Source organism: Mobula birostris, chromosome 10, assembly GCF_030028105.1.
Source record: "Mobula birostris isolate sMobBir1 chromosome 10, sMobBir1.hap1, whole genome shotgun sequence".
NCBI lineage: Eukaryota > Metazoa > Chordata > Chondrichthyes > Myliobatiformes > Myliobatidae > Mobula > Mobula birostris.
This window is the reverse complement of record NC_092379.1, coordinates 120,156,056-120,174,153: the sequence shown is the minus strand read 5'-3', so window position 1 is coordinate 120,174,153 and position 18,098 is coordinate 120,156,056. Positions and strand designations below refer to the sequence as shown.

The 18,098-nt window shown below is 41.2% G+C and overlaps 1 protein-coding gene across 4 annotated transcripts in view; it reads right to left on the bottom strand.

Annotated features, from left to right (window-relative positions):
• LOC140204286 (neuronal migration protein doublecortin-like) overlaps positions 1 to 18,098 on the bottom strand; it is a 184,914-nt gene that overhangs the window by 130,425 nt on the left and 36,391 nt on the right. Inside the window, exon 4 of one of the 4 annotated variants that reach the window (XM_072270879.1) lies at positions 7,783 to 8,285. The exons of the other annotated variants lie outside the window; for them this stretch is intronic. Coding sequence (XP_072126980.1) covers positions 8,076 to 8,285 — 210 coding nt within the window. The 3' untranslated portion in view covers positions 7,783 to 8,075. Of the gene's footprint in view, positions 1 to 7,782; positions 8,286 to 18,098 lie in introns of those variants that run through there. 4 annotated transcript variants of the gene reach the window in all.

Genomic DNA, 18,098 nt, shown 5'->3' with positions numbered 1-18,098 from the left:
CAGCAGAAAGCTCACTAGAGATGAGCAGAGACCTTGCAATGACAAAGACTGCAAAACATGTCAAGGGAATGATGCTATGTTGATCGACACTGATTTTCACTGTGACTGGCTCTATAATGGACCCAAATGTTAGGGGACACTGCGTATGTCATCGTGAAGCAGATGTAAAATGGAGAGCAATGTGTGAAGGCTGCCAAATTTGACGTGCGTATCCCCCCAACAGTTAGAAAAGGCTTAGGCAAAGACTTCTGTGAGATTAGGAAGACCATGTATACAGTAGTGGTTGGTGCTGTCCCCTGCATTTCCATTGAAACAGTCTATAACTGACAAACTCCACACTGTAATCCTGTGAGTACTGAGGAGAGGTGGCTGAGGAGGCCTATGACAATAATGATGATGACTACTTCTGCTTGTCACATGTACAGTGAAATGCATCGGTTGCAACAAACCAAGTTAGTGAGGATTGTGCTGGGCAGCCCACAAGTGTCAGCACACTTCTGGCACCACAACTCATTAACTCTAATCATATGTCTTTGGAATGTGAGAGGGAAGTGGAGCACCCAGAGGAAACTCCAGTGGTCACGGGGCCAACATACAAAATCATTACACTCCTACAGCAGGCATTGTAATAGCATTACACTACCTTGCCATCTTTACTGTAACTGTGCCTGATTTTACCTGTGGCAGAATGCAGGAACACTTGGCTATGGTTACAATGTCAGACAAATCCAAAGATAGTAGGTAAGTGAGGGGTTTATTCTCAAGCAGTCTCAATCCCTCATTGTTATGAAAATTTCTCACCCCATTGCTGTTGAGTGCATCCTGCATACCCTGTTCCTGCTATGACAATGCCTTTGCAGAAGTACAACTTATTCCAGTGCCCGGACGAATTTCTGGACTGTCACAAGACAACTTGATGCGGGGCAGGAGGTGAGGAGAAGAGCTTGTTGGCACATAGAGCACCAGGACCCAGGTTCAATTCTGACCTCAGATGCTGCCTACGTGGAGTTTGCAGGTTTTCCCCATCCTCCCACAACCCAAAGACATGCAGATCAGTAAGCTAAATGGCCACTGTAAATTTCCCTTGCTATTTACGTGAGTGGTAGAATCTGAGGGCAGTTGATGGAATAGTGAAAGATTATTATAAATGGGTGCTTGAAAGTTGGAGGACTTTCAAGCACCCATTTGTAAAAGGAGAGAGAGAGAAAGAATCTGTGTGTATAAATAAATAACGTACCCCATCCATTATTTATTTATATACACACATTCTTTCTCTCTCTCTCCTTTTTCTCCCTCTGTCCCTTTCACTTTACTCCTTGCCCATCCTCTGGATTTTCCTCCCCTCCCCCTTTTCCTTCTCCCTGGGCCTCCTGTCCCATGATCCTCCCATATCCCTTTTGCCAATCAACTGTCCAGCTCTTGGCTCCATCCCTCCCCCTCCTGTCTTCTCCTATCATTTGGGATCTCACCCTCCCTCTCCCACTTTCAAATCTCTTACTAGCTCTTCTTTCAGTTAGTCCTGACGAAAGGTCTCGGCCCGAAATGTCGACTGTATCTCTTCCTAGAGATGCTGCCTGGCCTGCTGTGTTCACCAGCAACTTTGATGTGTGTTGCTTGAATTTCCAGCATCTGCAGAATTCCTCGTGTCTGTGATATTTATTCCCCTTTTCCTCTCCAACTCAAATCTGTACAAGTCAAACTTGAATTAATGATTGCAGATGTCAATCTGTCACTATAAAACATCATTTATCACTTCAGTCACATAACTGGATTCAATTGCTTCATATCTCAGCCCTAAAAATAAACTATCAATCGTCACTTTCCTCACCAATAACCTTGTTCAGGGGGACAAGGGAAGTGGGTGGCAGAGGACAGGGGGTTGAAAAAATTCCTTTACTTCATTTAATTATTTCTCAGAGCCTCCAAACTTTTAATTGGAAATATATTTAATTATGTAGCTTTACAGAAAGGAGAGAGATGGCAGACGCGCACACACACACATACACCGCTGACCTTCCTCAGCTTGAGAGGTTTTTTTCTGCAGATGCTGTCTCCTAGCAACAAGCTCTACCAGCAGGCAGGCTGCACTCAGTTATATAAAAAAATCAGTGCAGCAGACGGAAGTGGGGATTGCAAGGAGGGGGGGTGACACCAGCACAGAGAATGAGACAGGAGAGAGGGAGGGGCAGCTGCCTTGTCCGCTTCAGTCCTGCAATGCATAAAATCATTCCCCTTGAGAGCAGACAGCTAGGCTCAGAATTACTGAGTACTCTCACTTGGAATCAAGGTCCCAGGGGTAGAAGCTGGGAAAGCTTTCAAGAAACAGTTGCAAGATTACATGGAGTGATTTGTTTTAATTGTGATTTTTCTCCTCGTTCGCTCATGCTGCTTTTAACCCGCAAACTGCGAAGCTCTTTCTCAACATGGCGGCTTCCAAAAGCTTATTGATGACACTCAGTGACGATAATTGATGTAGTTGATTGCAGTAAGCAAAGCCCAAGGACAGGAACCAGAATGACAAAGGGCCACAAGTGACTGGAGCCAAGGAAAGGCGTCCTGTTACTGACTGCAATAAATAATTATGACATATTGAGCACAGCTGTGCTTCAGAATATGGTGGCAGGTGTCAGATATTTAAATTTTACATCTCATTTCCATCCCCTCACCTCCCAGTGACAAATGTAAAATCTTGAATAGGGCAGCTACTGCTTTATCAAGGTCCCCTTCCTGGGGTTTAGTAGCCAGCTGTTTTCTATGGTGCACCAACACAATCTTCTAGATCTATCAACTGCCGCTGAGATGCGTCTGTTCAAGTGGGGAAACTTAAAATTAAGAGAATTGGTGACTTCTCCTATGTTAGGATATCTCGGATCATTTCTTCACAGTTTTTGGAAACAAGGTGGTTGATTCTGGACGCTTCCCAACTTTTCACCAGGAAGGGGATTCAATATTATTCTTTAACATTACAAAAGCTGCTAAACAATTTCCATGAGCACTGGGTAAGGAAATGTATTGTGTGGTGTCCTTGTGAGTGAAGCTCAATCATTATTTTGAGCAGGGGGCAGGGAGAGATCACACTTCAACCAGAATAAACAATGGAAGAGCAATAAGTCAGGATCAGTCTGAGTGCTACTGAGTGACCCACGTTAAACGATGCTCATGAGTGAATGCATGGGGAAAGAAAGGAATGGGGCCAAATCAGACACAATATGCCACTTACTCTCCTAAAGTGATACCAAAGCAAAAATCATACCTGGGGAGGTGGAATGGGGCTATGGGGGGGGGGGGGCTGTCATTCACTTCCTCTCTGCCACCAGGTCAAAGAGCCACTATTCTGCAAGCGGTTGGCCTGGCTAAGATAACGAGCTCAAGAGCACTAAACTAAACTTGTTTCAGTCCACTAGAAATTGTCTCTCCTCTTTCCAATGCCAAATGAGAAACAGTTAGTGAAGATTAGCTTTATTTGTAAGAGGTACATAGAAATACCAAAATATACAGTGAAGTGCATTGTTTGCACCAAAGACCACAGTCTGAGGATCTGCTGGTGGAGCCAACAAGTGCCGCCATGCTTCCAGCATGCCGATGACTTACTAATCTTACCTTGTACGTCTTTGAAATAGGGGGGGACATTGGAGCACCCGGAGGAAACCTAAGCAGCCACAAGGAGAACGTACACACTTCTTGCAGACAGCGGAGAGAATTGAAACCCAGTTGCTGTCACTCCCATATTCCATGGATGTGGTAGTTGGTTGAATGCACACTAACAGGAAACAGAGAGTGGGAATAAAAGGAATACATTGTACATCAACGATTTGGATAATGGAATAGATGGCCTTGTGGTTAAGTTTGCTAATGATACGAAGATAGGTAGAGGGGCCGGTAGTGCTGAGGAAACAGAGAGTCTGCGGAGAGACTTGGATAGATTGGAAGAATGGGCAAAGAAGTGGCAAATGAAATACAATGTGGTTATGCACTTTGGCAGAAGAAATAAATGGGCAGACTATTATTTAAATGGAGAGGAAATTCAAAGTTCTGAGATGCAACGGGACTTGGGGGTCCTCGTACAGGATACCCTTAAGTTTAACCTCCAAGTTGAGTCGGTGGTGAAGAAGGCGAATGAAATGTTGGCATTCATTTCTAGAGGAACAGAGTATAGGAGCAGGCAGGTGATGTTGAGGCTCTATAAGGCACTGGTAAGACCTCACTTGCAGTACTGTGGGCAGTTTTGGGCTCCTTATTTAAGAAAGGATGTGCTGACGTTGGAGAGGGTACAGAGAAGATAAACTAGAACTATTCCGGGAATGAGAGGGTTAAAATATGAGGAAGGTTTGTCTGCTCTTGGACTGTATTCCTTGAAGTTTAGAAGAATGAGGGGGGACCTCATAGAAACATTTCGATGTTGAAAGGCATGGACAGAGTGGATGTGGCAAAGTTGTTTCCCATGATGGGGGAGTCTAGTATGAGAGGACATGACGTAAGGATTGAAGCGCGCCCATTCAGAACAGAAATGCGAAGAAACTTTTTTAGCCAGAGGGTGATGAATCTATGGAATTTGTTGCCACGGGTGGCAGTGGAGGCCAAGTCATTGGGGGTGTATTTAAGGCAGAGATTGATAGGTGTCTGAGTAGCCAGGGCATCAAAGGTTATGGTGAGAAGGCGGGGCAGTGGGACTAAATGGGAGAATGGATCAGCTCATGATAAAATGACGGAGCAGCTCGATGGGCCGAATGGCTGACTTCTGCTCCTTTGTCTTATGGTCCTAACAATTACTGATATTATAGACTGGAGTGGAGCTGATGGGCAAGGACTGCAACACAAGAAAATAGTAATTTTTCAAGACCTGACGAGGACATATGGGCTGAATCACTTCTTTCCATTTTGTAAGAAAACATGAGAAAATAACTTAGAAAGGAATCTCAAAATTCTGATTTACTAAGCTTCTGAGTCTGAAGTTACATGAAAGCCAAGACCAGAGTATGTAAACTGGACTACCGTGCTGAAGGAGACATGCCTTGGTGATATTAAATATTGAAGTTACCTTACCTTCCTCGGGGATATGCCATTGTCTGTAAGAGTTTATGCTGTTACCATGTCAATGTTTATCCCATAACCAAAAATGTGTACAGGTCACTTTAATTGTCCACAGATGCTGCCTGGGTATTTCCAGCATTTCTAAGTCACTTTAATTGTCCACAGATGCTGCCTGGGTATTTCCAGCATTTTCCATTCTCATTTGGTACCTGTTTAATTGATTAGTCATATCCATTGTTTGTGGGAACTGGGACTCCACAATCATTTGTGAATGCCCACCCTTCCAAAAACTACATTATTAATGGCTTTGTGCTCCAAAACATTCTACTTACAGTAAGTGTATAAAGAAAATTCATGGCCTCAAAAATCTATACGAAGTAATCATCAATTCAAAAAGATTGCATATATCAGAGGCAAAAGAGGAGAAAGTTGGAAGTATGCAGGGTGTCAAGCAATAATCTGTACAGGGGAAAAGTGAGGAATTTTGAGCCAAGCATCCTTATCAGAACTGGAAAAATGAGAGGACAACTAAGTGTCAAGTTGCAGAGATGGGGTGAGGTGGAATGAACAATGGGGGATGTTTGTGATAATGTACAGAGCAAAGCTGTCCAAGAAAGAAATACTTTAATAAAAATGAGTAGTTGAAGACAAAAAAAGAAACAAAGTTAAACCAAACCTATAGAGAGGGAATTAATTCATGGGATTGTTAAATTTAGCATTACATCCCAAGCGTTGTAGAAGAAATCGGTGTGAGGATTATGGGGAACTGACACCGGTGCTGAGGATAGCATGGATCAACCATGATTGTATTGAATATGAAGGCAGGCTTGAGAAGTCTGCTAGCCCATTCCTGCTTCTACTTTATTGTATTCTTTTCTTATGCTGATGCTCAAGGTTATTTTGGGCATAAGTGGAGCAATGTGGGAGGCTACAGAGAGATCAAAGTAGGACTGGGAGGAGAATTGATGTGACTAAGGCATCATTGGAGCAATGTAGGAGGCAGTAGTTATGGACATTATATTTACCACCATCATTCCACTACTAGCCTTGGGCCTTTTCCATACCACTCATAATCGAAGCCATTCATTCGCATCGTCTTTGGAAAAAGGACAGTAGCTTCAGTATCAATTTAAGTGGCATAGTTGTCATGAGCAATTACCATGATCTTGAGTAAACTAAGATTATCTAAGAACAATTATTTGACTGTTCCATTTTTTGTTAATTATCTAATCTTTCTCTATCTGTTTATAGTTTACAAACAGAGGGAATCCTCCTTCACCTCTGTTTCAATCTGTAAAACTTGCTCTTCAGTCATGCTAGTGGATAGCTTGGTTGACCAACACCAGGAAAGAGCCTTACAATCCTTCTGTACAAGATTCCTCTTCTCGACCTTGCACCCTCATGTTTTGCCAATGTGCAACATTCATCCTCAACAGCCTACCATCCTCCTCCCCTCCACTTCCAAAGACAAGAGCATTTAAATGTTTGATTCCGCCTTGATTAAAAAAGGACCTCCAAAATGAATCACATCAAAGACATGGTCTCTGTGGAAATGTTGAGGGTGTGGCATTTAAAACTCAAAATCCTTTCAAAGAAAACAACTTATTTTAATTCTATCATTACAACATAATTCTATTCATTATGGCAATCAGATCTTAGATTTGTGCATAAATTAGCATCTAATTTTAATCATCAGAACAGTCAGCAACTAATAAGAGTGGTATATTATAACATTTATAAGATTACTATTTAATACTTAACAGTTTATTACATGTACTTTACAAAGCTCTGAGATCTTGTACTTGTTGAGATGCTGAAAGATTTGGTTACTAATGGACTAATTAAATATCTATAACAATAGATCTCTTTGAATGAAAATAAATTATTGTTGAATATATATTTTCAAGTTTACAGTGTTACTCATTTAAACAGCAGAATTTACCTGAAGAGACTCCCGCAAATTAATTAGTGTAGATAGTACATCTTAAAGAAGGTTAGGAAGCTTCTAGAAGTCAAGCTCATGGTTAACATGAGTTCTCACTTAAAAAGACACCAGCTAAACTAAAACAACAAAAAAAACTGGCAAAACAAGAATCACCTCTGACAAAATTAAGCGGATTGAGAAAAAAAATGCAATAATACAATATATATATTTTAAACAACATTCAATGAAATATTAAATTTGAGAAGTATGGATGGAATTAAGGGCTGTATATCAAGGAGAATGAGTCGTTACGTGATGAAAACACAATAGTAATAAACAGATGTTTTGAAACATTCATGACGCAAATACAGATTCATTCTGGGTCATAAGGGACTTAATGTTTTTCTCTATATATGAATGCAATGGACTTTGGTTTTTTGACATAATATATCTATGTCTGAGGTTAGCAGGGGAACAGAAATTAATATGAACTGTGAAGAGGACTGGCAGGAAAGTGGGAAGCTATCAGGTAATTCAGACAATCAAAGTGAATCACTTGGAGAGAGATTAGCTTTATTGGTCACATGTACATTGATACAGGGAAATGCAACTTTTTTGCATCAACAGCCAACAAAATCCGAATATGTTCTGGGGACAATCCACTAGTGTCCCTTCGTTCCGTAGCACTCACCAGGGCACTAGCATTCAATGGACAAGTCCCATCATGCTTTTACCTCCAGAACCGCAATGCCTCACATTTATCTGGATTGGAAGCCATTTGCCAGTCCTCAGCCCGCATACCTAGCTGACTAAGAAACCCGTGTAATTTTTCTTAACCTTCTATACTATCTACTAAACCACCTATTTCAATATCATCCACAAAATTACTAAGCATGCCTAATACATTTACACCCAAACTGCTTATATAAATTATAAACAAACATTCCAGCATCAACCCCTTAGGCTTACCACTAGTCTGAGGAAAAAACCCTCATCATCACACTCCGCTTGTTACCACTGAGTCAGTAATGAATCCAATCCCGCTCTGGTTCCCATGCAACCTAACCTTCTAGACTAGCCTGACATGAGGGACCCTACTAAAGGCCTTGGTTAAGTCCATTTAGACAACATCCACTGCCCTGCCTTCATTTACCCTTTTGGTTACTTTCTCAAAGAACTCCAAAAGATTTGTCAAAGATGACTTCTCATACTCAAAGCTGTGTTGACTGTCTTGAATCGGACGCTGTCTCTCCAAATGTTGGTAGATCCTGCTTGTTAGAATCTGATCCAACAGTTTAGCCACCATCAATGCCATACTCACTTGCTTTACCTATCCTTTTAATAAGAAGAGAATTATATTAAAATGGTATAATACTCAATTGTATACAGAAAGGTGAAGTGATTTAGATGCATACATCATCAAAACTGGAAATTTATGAATCCAGCTTTTACAAATGGTAAAACGCAAATGTTAAACCTATTTCAAATATTGCTTATCTTATTTATTCAGAAGCAGGTTCTTCCCCTCTATTATCAGATTTCTTAACCCATAAACACTACCTCATCTGTTCCTTTTTTGCTCTCTGAATTTATTTTGTAATTTATAGTAATTTTATGTCTTTACATTGTGCTTCTACTGCAAAACAAATAATTTCATGTCATACAAGACAGTAATAATAAAGCTGATTCTGATTCTTATTAGGCCACAGCTAGAGTAAAGTCAACATTTGAGCACTCTCCTTTAGAGAAGATGTCACAACCATGAAAGGGATGAAAAGATTTATTACACACCAAGAATGAAAGACATCACAAGGAGAGAGTGAGAAAATGAGAAAAGGGAAAGACTTAAGCAGAATTGCTTAAAATTTTAGGTGGTTTAATAAGGTACGTTGAGAAAATTGATCTTAGATATAATTCACATTGTATAATTGCAGATGTACTTACCAAGGATAACCACAGATGTAATAGACTAAATGGCCTCTTTCTGCAATGATTCCAACATCATTCTTTAAATTTGACCGAGCATTTATTAACAACGGTCTAACCTGAAATTTCAGATTCTGACACATAACAAATTGTCTCAGACCCTGTGTTATTCTTCTTTTGGAACAATGCAGAAGAAATTGCAGCCTGTTGGATCTGGGAGTGCCTTCACTGACATGCCTATGACAAGGAGGATTTTGTGGTAGATCATCTGTCTGGGCTGCACTCAGCAAAAATCCCACAGTCTTTAGTATCCTCCTCTTTAGCACTGGTCCCTCTCCCAAACAACCTCTTCACCTACCAACCCCAATTGCCCCTGGCCCTGACCAACCCTTTCTCTACCACCTCTCAACCTCACCAGTTAAGTCCAACTCCCATAATCTTCTGATCATCTGAATACTAAAATCACCACCCACAATCCAAAGCCTCATCACACCACCAGTCATCACCAAGCACTAAACTGATTAACAACCTAACTAATCCCAGCTCTCACGCCCCACCCTAATTCCCCAAACACTTTTATCAGTAAGCCATGCAATGCCTTTGCAATTGTGCCTGGGACAGGTCTAAAATCAAAATAGCTGTCATCAGGAAGGTACCTCTGGAGTATCTGGTGACAAGCCAGTCCTTGCTGGTACACCCGCTCCCTTCCTCCAAATAGACTCACTTTTGACATAATTCTTCCATTTTAGAGACATACAACCTGTGGAATGGGCCCTTAAATCCACAAAGTCTTTGCCAATTAATCCCATTTTTATTCACCCCACAAGCAATTTGCTATGGTCCATTATTCTACCGACTTGCATGCTTTGGAATGTGGATAAAAACTTACAGTCACATGTTAACTCTGTACAGAAGGTACCAAGATCAAGACTGAACTCTTTTCTCTGGAGTTATAAGCTATGTGTCTCTACTAGGTGCACCACTGTCTTCATGATATTGGTCCACAAATAGCCAATGAAATTACCTTCCTCTACATCTTCCATGCAACAAATCCTTTGTCGTATTAATATGAGGCGTAATGTTTTCCAAATGGAAGTTGGTTCTTGGATCACTACAGAACCTACTTAACCAGTAAGGAAGACAGATTTCACATCAGTACCACATGCTGTTTGAAAGTCACAGCTCGTGGATCTTGCACAGTCGCTGGTGGATACAGGGGGATGGGAGAACCGGAGGGAAGGTCCAACACTGCTGGGTTACACTAAGTGATTAATGAGTCTGCCTGCAGACTAATTCATTTTGCTACCAGGTTTACTGCCATTTGTAACAAGAAAGTAAAAATACCTCACCAGGCCACACTCTCTTTGACCAGAGACAGCAGAATTGTCCCATGTCCTACTCACAGTGACCATATATGTACTCAGGAATTGTCATTCAGAAGCAATGTTTACCCCATCAGGTGAACACAAAAGATAACATTTCACTGTTCTGAAGAGCAAGAGCTTCCATTATTCGCCTATTAAAGTGATGAGGAAGATTGAAACCTCGAGGCGAATGTGGAGGCCGAGCACTGATGACCTGCTGATCACTGGTGGAATCACTCTGCTGCCAAAGAGGAAGCCTGTATGGCCTATCATTGTGCCTGGAAGTCTTTCTCTTTCAGTAATGCTGGTGAATGTTACCAAAGTTTCTGTGTATGGATTTTGGATTATGGAGTATGGACATATTTTCCCAGTCTTAACGTTTTTATATGCTGTGTTTTTGCCATTCTTTCTTGTTGGTTTTTGTACTGGGGAAGAGGGATTTGGGAGTCAATTTTCTTGTTGCATTTTATGCAGGAGAGGGGCTTGGGGGGATCAATGTTGTTGTTGCATTTTTGTGAGTTTTTTTTCATGTGGGGAGAGAGGGTGGTTGGAGACGAATGTTCTTGTTGAGTTTCGTGCGGAGGAGGTGGGTTTCAGGGAAGGGGAGTTGATAGTACCGGTGGGTTTCGGGAGAGGGATGTTGACGATAGTATCAGTGGGTTTCAGGGGAGGGGTGTTGACGACAGTATCGGTGGGTTTCGGGGAGGGGTGTTGACGACAGTATCGGTGGGTTTCGGGGAGGGGTGTTGACGACAGTATCGGTGGGTTTCGGGGAGGGGTGTTGACGACAGTATCGGTGGGTTTCGGGGAGGGGTGTTGACGACAGTATCGGTGGGTTTCAGGGGAGGGGTGTTAATGACAGTATCGGTGGGTTTCAGGGGAGGGGTGTTGACGACAGTATCGGTGGGTTTCGGGGAGGTGTTGACGATAGTATCGGCGGGCTTCAGGGGAGGGGAGTTGATGATAGTATCGGTGGGTTTCAGGGGAGGGAAGTTGACCATAGTATTGGTGGGTTTCGGAGAGGTGTTGACGATAGTATTGGTGGGTTTGCTGTTTCTCTCTGAACTGACTTCCATGATTTTTCTTTGTTTTGTGGATATCTGGAGAAGAAGAATCTCAGAGTTGTATACTCTATGCATACTTTGATAATAAGTGAATCTCTAGAAGAGAATTATCTACAGATTCCAGGCCAACATTTCTCTCTCATCCACCTGGAGTACAACACATTAGCTGCTCTTCATTACATTGCTATTCACATGATCTGGCGGTGGGGAAATGGGCTGCTGCACTTCCCCTGTTAAAACTGTGGTTACATTTCAGTAGTTTTCTTGAGTCGTACTGAGATTGTGAAAAGTCTTATAAAATAATCACTGACGGATCATGCAGCATTATTGTAGGGTCATAAGTAAATTATCTCAATAAATTAGTTAAGGTACACTGGGTTTTTACAAAAGAGATACAAGTCTACACACCTCAGGAGAGAAAACAACAGAAATCTAGTAAAAAAAAATGTACGCAATATGACTGGATTAAAAACAATGTCAGAACCATTTAACCTCTGACTACATTTTCCTACAACATTCAGCTTTATACTGTGTGAGCCTCAGCTGTCCCTTTGTTGTGGAACCTGTTTTTTGTAAGTGCACTCATTGGTCACACTATGCATCCAAGAATGAAGTACACTAATATCACTGAAGGAATCCCATATAATGAATGTTGCCATCCACAGGTGATCTCTGTGGGATCCTTGTTCATACAAAGGCAACTTTAACAATATCATTGTCCTCCTGGTCATTGTCAACAAGATGCACCCAATGTGAATAGCAAAACAAATGGACAAACAAACATAATCTAGCAACCGCATCAACATTGGTTATCTATGAGAGAAATGCTGAGTCTTCGTTTAACTTACTTTCAGATCAGAACAATGCATACTTCAATAAATACTGAAGGGAGACAAAACAGAAGTTTTGTCTATGTTTTAACAGGAAGGAGGAAATCAATAGACTTCAAGTTGATACTCCCTGGCTACTAAATGGAATTAACTTTGAGAAATGCAGTGATAATATTAGGGTGGGAAGAATTGAGAGGGTTAAAAGGATAGGGTCAATTCTAAAAGGAATGCAGGAAAAATCAGACCTAAATAGAATTAATCTACATAAATCTTTGAAAGTGGCTGGACAGACAAAAAAGGAATTAAAACTGTAATTGGGCCCTTGGGTATTATAACTGAAAGCAGATGATATAAACACAATGATATATCATAAAATGTGAGTTCAGCTGCATTTCGAACATTTTCTTATTTTTTTTACCCCCACTTACTCTTTTTTTGGGGATCTGGCCAGAATTTGTTGCACATCCTTAGCAAATGGTCATAAACACGAGAAAAATGCAGATGCTGGGAATCCAAAGGCAACACACACAAAATGCTAGTCGGACTCAGAAGGTCCGGCAGCATCTATGGAAAGGAATAAACAGTCAACGTTTCGGCAGAGACCATTCATCAGGACTGGGAAAAAAAAATCGGAGTATGAAGGTGGTAGGAGGGGAAGAAGAAAGTTGTGCGTGTTGCCATAGAAAATAGTGGGTGAATTATTGCAGAGCTTTGGCTGAAGGCACTTCCATAGAAACCATAGAAACTACAGCACAGAAACAGGCCTTTTGGCCCTTCTTGGCTGTGCCGAACCATTTCCTGCCTCGTCCCACTGACCTGCACACGGACCATATCCCTCCATACACCTCCCATCCATGTATCTGTCCAATTTATTCTTAAATGTTAAAAAAGAACCCGCATTTACCACCTCGTCTGGCAGCTCATTCTATACTCCCACCACTCTCTGTGTGAAGAAGCCTCCCCTAATGTTCCCTTTAAACTTTTCCCCCCTCACCCTTAACCCATGTCCTCTGGTTTTTTTCTCCCCTTGCCTCAGTGGAAAAAGCCTGCTTGCATTCACTCTATCTATACCCATAATAATTTTATATACCCCTATCAAATCTCCCCTCATTCTTCTACGCTCCAGGGAATAAAGTCCTAACCTATTCAACCTTTCTCTGTACTGAGTTTCTCAAGTCCCGGCAACATCCTTGTAAACCTTCTCTGCACTCTTTCAACCTTATTTATATCCTTCCTGTAATTTGGTGACCAAAACTGAACACAATACTCCAGATCTGGCCTCACCAATGCCTTATACAACCTCATCATAATATTCCAGCTCTTATACTCAATACTTTGATTAATAAAGGCCAATGTACCAGAAGCTCTCTTTACGACCCTATCTACCTGTGACGCTACTTTTAGGGAATTTTGTATCTGTATTCCCAGATCCCTCTGTTCCACTGCATTCCTCAGTGCCTTACCATTAACCCTGTATGTTCTACCTTGGTTTGTCCTTCCAACATGCAATACCTCACACTTGTCTGTATGAACTCCATCTGCCATTTTTCAGCCCATTTCTCCAGCTGGTCCAAGTCCCTCTGCAGGCTCTGAAAACCTTCCTCACTGTCTACTACACCTCCAATCTTTGTATCTTCAGCAAATTTGCTGATCCAATTTACCACATTATCATCCAGATCATTGATATAGATGACAAATAACAATGGACCCAGCACTGATCCCTGTGGCACACCACTAGTCACAGGCCTCCACTCGGAGAAGCAATTCTCTACTACCACTCTTTGGCTTCTTCCATTGAGCCAATGTCTAATCCAATTTACCACCTCTCCATGTACACCTAGCGACTGAATTTTCCTAACTAACCTCCCATGCGGGACCTTGTCAAAGGCCTTACTGAAGTCCATGTAGACAATATCCACTGCCTTCCCTTCATCCACTTTCCTGGTAACCTCCTCGAAATACTCCAATAGATTGGTCAAACATGACCACCACGCACAAAGCCATGTTGACTCTCCCTAATAAGTCCCTGTCTATTCTAATGCTTGTAGATTCTGTCTCTTAGTACTCCCTCCAATAACTTACCTACTACCGACGTTAAACTTACTGGCCTATAATTTCCCGGATTACTTTTCGATCCTTTTTTAAACAACGGAACAACATGAGCCACTCTCCAATCCTCTGGCACCTCACCTGTAGACAGTGACATTTTAAATATTTCTGCCAGGGCCCCTTCAAGGTCTGAGGGAACACCCTGTCAGGTCCCGGGGATTTATCCACTTTAATTTTCCTCAAGACAGCAAAGACCTCCTCCTTTTCCATCTGTACAGTTTCCATGATCTCACTACTTGTTTCCTTTAATTCCATAGGCTTCATGCCAGTTTCCTTAGTAAATACAGACGCAAAAAGCCTATTTAAGATCTCCCCCATTTCCTTTGGTTCCGCACATATCCGACCACTCTGATCTTCAAGAGGACCAATTTTATCCCTTACAATCCTTTTGCTCTTAATATACTTGTAAAGGCTCTTTGGATTATCCTTCACTTTGACTGCCAAGGGAACCTCATGTCTTCTTTTAGCCCTCCTAATTTCTTTCTTAAGTATTTCTTGCACTTCTTATACTCCTCAAGCACCTTATTTACTCCCTGCTTCCTATACATGTCATACAACTCCCTCTTCTTCTTTATCAGAGTTGCAATATCCCTTGAGAACCAAGGTTCCTTATTCCTATTCACTTCGCCTTTAATCCTGACAGGAACATACAATTTCTGCACTCTCAAAATTTCCACAGTGCAATGGGCAGCACTTTGTAGAATTTAGAGGATACAGAAATAGTGATGCATTTCCAAGTCAGGATAAGGACTTAGGAGGGAAACTGCAGGCCCACATGCATCTGAAACACCTTTCCTTCTTAACAATACAAAAAGTGGGTCTGGGAAGTGTGATCTCCTGAGGGATTCAGCAAACTAGACTCTCAAGAGTGCAGGTATGGCCAGGACAGCCATTGCTGGGGCTGGACATTTGCATCGAGGCCTCATAGCAGAAGGCAAAACAATGGTCAGCTCTATTACTCCATGATCTTGCCTTCTGCTATCAGGTCTCGATGCAAGTGTCCAGCCCCAGCAACGGCTGTCCTGGTCAATTAAAGCATCGAGCAAGATTAAAATCGAGGACGAGCAGAAAACAAACAGCTGTTCAGTAATGTCTGCCTGTGCTTGACCAATCTTCCTCTCTTCTCGCTACTGCCAACGGGCGGGAGGTACAGGAGTCTTGGGTCCCGTGCCACCAAGTTCAGGAGTACTTGTTGCCCTGCACACATTGGGCTCCAGGAAGAGCTTCACTCATCACAGCTATGGACTCACTTCTGAGGAATCGGCAGTTAGTCTTCCATGTGTCTTTGCTTGCCTTTTTTTCAATCTGCTTGCATAACTTGTCCTCTTTTGCAAATTGGAAATGTGACGGTCTTGTTGTATGTGCTTTTTTGGTAAATTCTATTGTATTTCTTTGTTTTGTGTTTGCAAGAAGATGAATTTCAAGGTTGTATATGTTATAGATACTTTGACAATAAATTTTAACTTTGATTAGCCTTGGTGAATAGTTGTTGTGCATTTCGTAGATGGCACGAACGGCAGCCAACATCCATGAACATGGGGGTGAAGGAAGTTAATGTGTAGGTAGGTGGATAGATACCAGTAAAGCAGATAGACATTGAAATTAGAGTGTTATTGGGGAACTGCATTCATCCAGGCATGGAGAGAGTGTCATAAACTGCCCAATATACTTCAGAAAGGCTTCGGAGTGTTGGAAAGCAATCACTTGCCATAGGCTCCCCAGCCACTGACCTAATCAATTAGCCTTGGTATTTTTGTGCCTTGACTTGCTGTTCAAATTCTGCCCGACAGGATGTTGATGGTGGGAGCCCCAGAAATAGAAATGTTGAGTAGATGATTCAACTCCATTCATCACATTTTAACAAGGACGAACCCCTTATATGGATTGTAGAAAAGTTTTACTAGAATGGCCCCAGCAATGAGGAGATTCAGTCGCGTTGATAGAATAGAGGAGATAGGATTGCAAAAGAAAAAAGTACTGCAGGCATTGCATATCTGAAACAAAAATAGAAAATGTTATAAATACACAGTTAGTTAAGGAACATTTTTGGAGAGAGAAATGAAGTTAATATTTGAGATGAATAACCTTCCATTAGGTGGGATTGTTTGCTTTGCAGCTGAGAATCTTACTATATCATCTGACAAGAAATTTGTGCTTATGACACAACTGGATAAAAAAAAATGTGAAGAGAAATGTCCTACTGCCAGGGCACATTGCATTGGTAGATGCATATTTAAGAGAACTGGCAAAACTTAAGGTAGCTTGAGAAGAAAATCACACAGCAAGTAAACCTGATTCTGAAAGATTGGATGCGGAGTTAAAAACATAAATACCAAAAACACTCAGCAGGTCTGACAACTTCCAAGAAAACAAAATCTGGTTACTGTCTCTACAACCACCAGGTTCCTGAACCAGTGTGGATAACTTCACTCATCTCAATCCAGAACTCATCTCAATTTCACAACCTACAGGTACATTTTCAAGAACTCTACAACTCATGTTCTCAGTATTATTTATTTTTTAATCGCACAATTTGTCTTTTTTTGTACATTGGTTGTCTGGCATTTTTATGTATAGTTTTTCATAAATTCTATTGTATTTCTTTATTTTCTTGTAAACGCCTGCAAGGAAAAGAATCTCAAGTTAGTATATAGTGACCTAAATGTATTTTCATAATAAATTTTGACACATTACATCTTCGGACCCAAGGGCAGGATCACACAGAGACTTGGAAGGGTTAAACAAAACTAGGAGTTTTATTAACAGAAGAGACAAAGCTAAACAGTAGAACTTCCAAGGTCTTTGATAACTCAGTCAGTACTTCACTAGGCAAGGATCAAGATGACTGAGCAAACAAAGAATTAGCATTGCTCCTTTAAATACACTCCAGGGCATGAAAGAATCTGTGCCCAACTGATAAAGACCCAGGCTAATTACAAGCTAACAAGTAACTATTCTAATAAAAGACAGAAGTCCAAGGATACTTAATTGGACACCTGCAAAGTCTTGAAGAATAATTGGAAGCAGTCAAGGACAACTGCAACTTAAATATAAACCAGAGAAGACCCAACAATAATAACACACAAAAAAAAAACAAAGTGCAACAGTACAGATAATTATAATTGATAAAACACAGAGAATTAAAGAAAAACAACAGAAAAAACTCAGAGCCCTCAGAATACTCTACCGATGACCTGAGGCCTTGACCAAATTTGATTTGACTTTTGATGTTGACTTCATTAGAATTATGTTTGACCTGACACAGTGAGTGTTTCTCTTTCCACAGGTGCTGCCAGATCTGCTGAACATTTCCAACACTCTGTTTTATCTTAAGTTTTACAACATTAGGGATTGTGGCTCCACACAGATGCAGAATCAATCCTGGACTTTGAGAAACATGTTAGGAATTAACTGACAGATGGGACAAACTAAATTATTTGTACATCAAGCTCATCTAGGCTGTTCTATGCTGGTGCAACACTATTAGCTAGAAACTTCAGTACATCTGAAACTGCAGGTTGGGTAAAGGGGAGGAAAGAGGCTGGTAAATGAGTCATGGACCAAAAGGATAGGAAAGGGAGGTAGAAGAATAGACTACTGTCAATCAATAGTGGTGCTTGTGGCTGAAAGAACATGCAGTCGTCAGCAAGGTAGAGTGTGGACTGTTGAGGAGAGGACAATATTGTCTTTAATGAAGGTAGAGAGTTTATGAAAAGGTTTGGGTAGGGGTGGTTTGTTGAATAACTACTTGTATATAAATAAATCAATTAAGAAGAATCTACCAAACTTGGATTGTGCACACAGCATAGGGATCTATCTCTTAGAAAGGTCTCCTTTATCTCACGAGAAT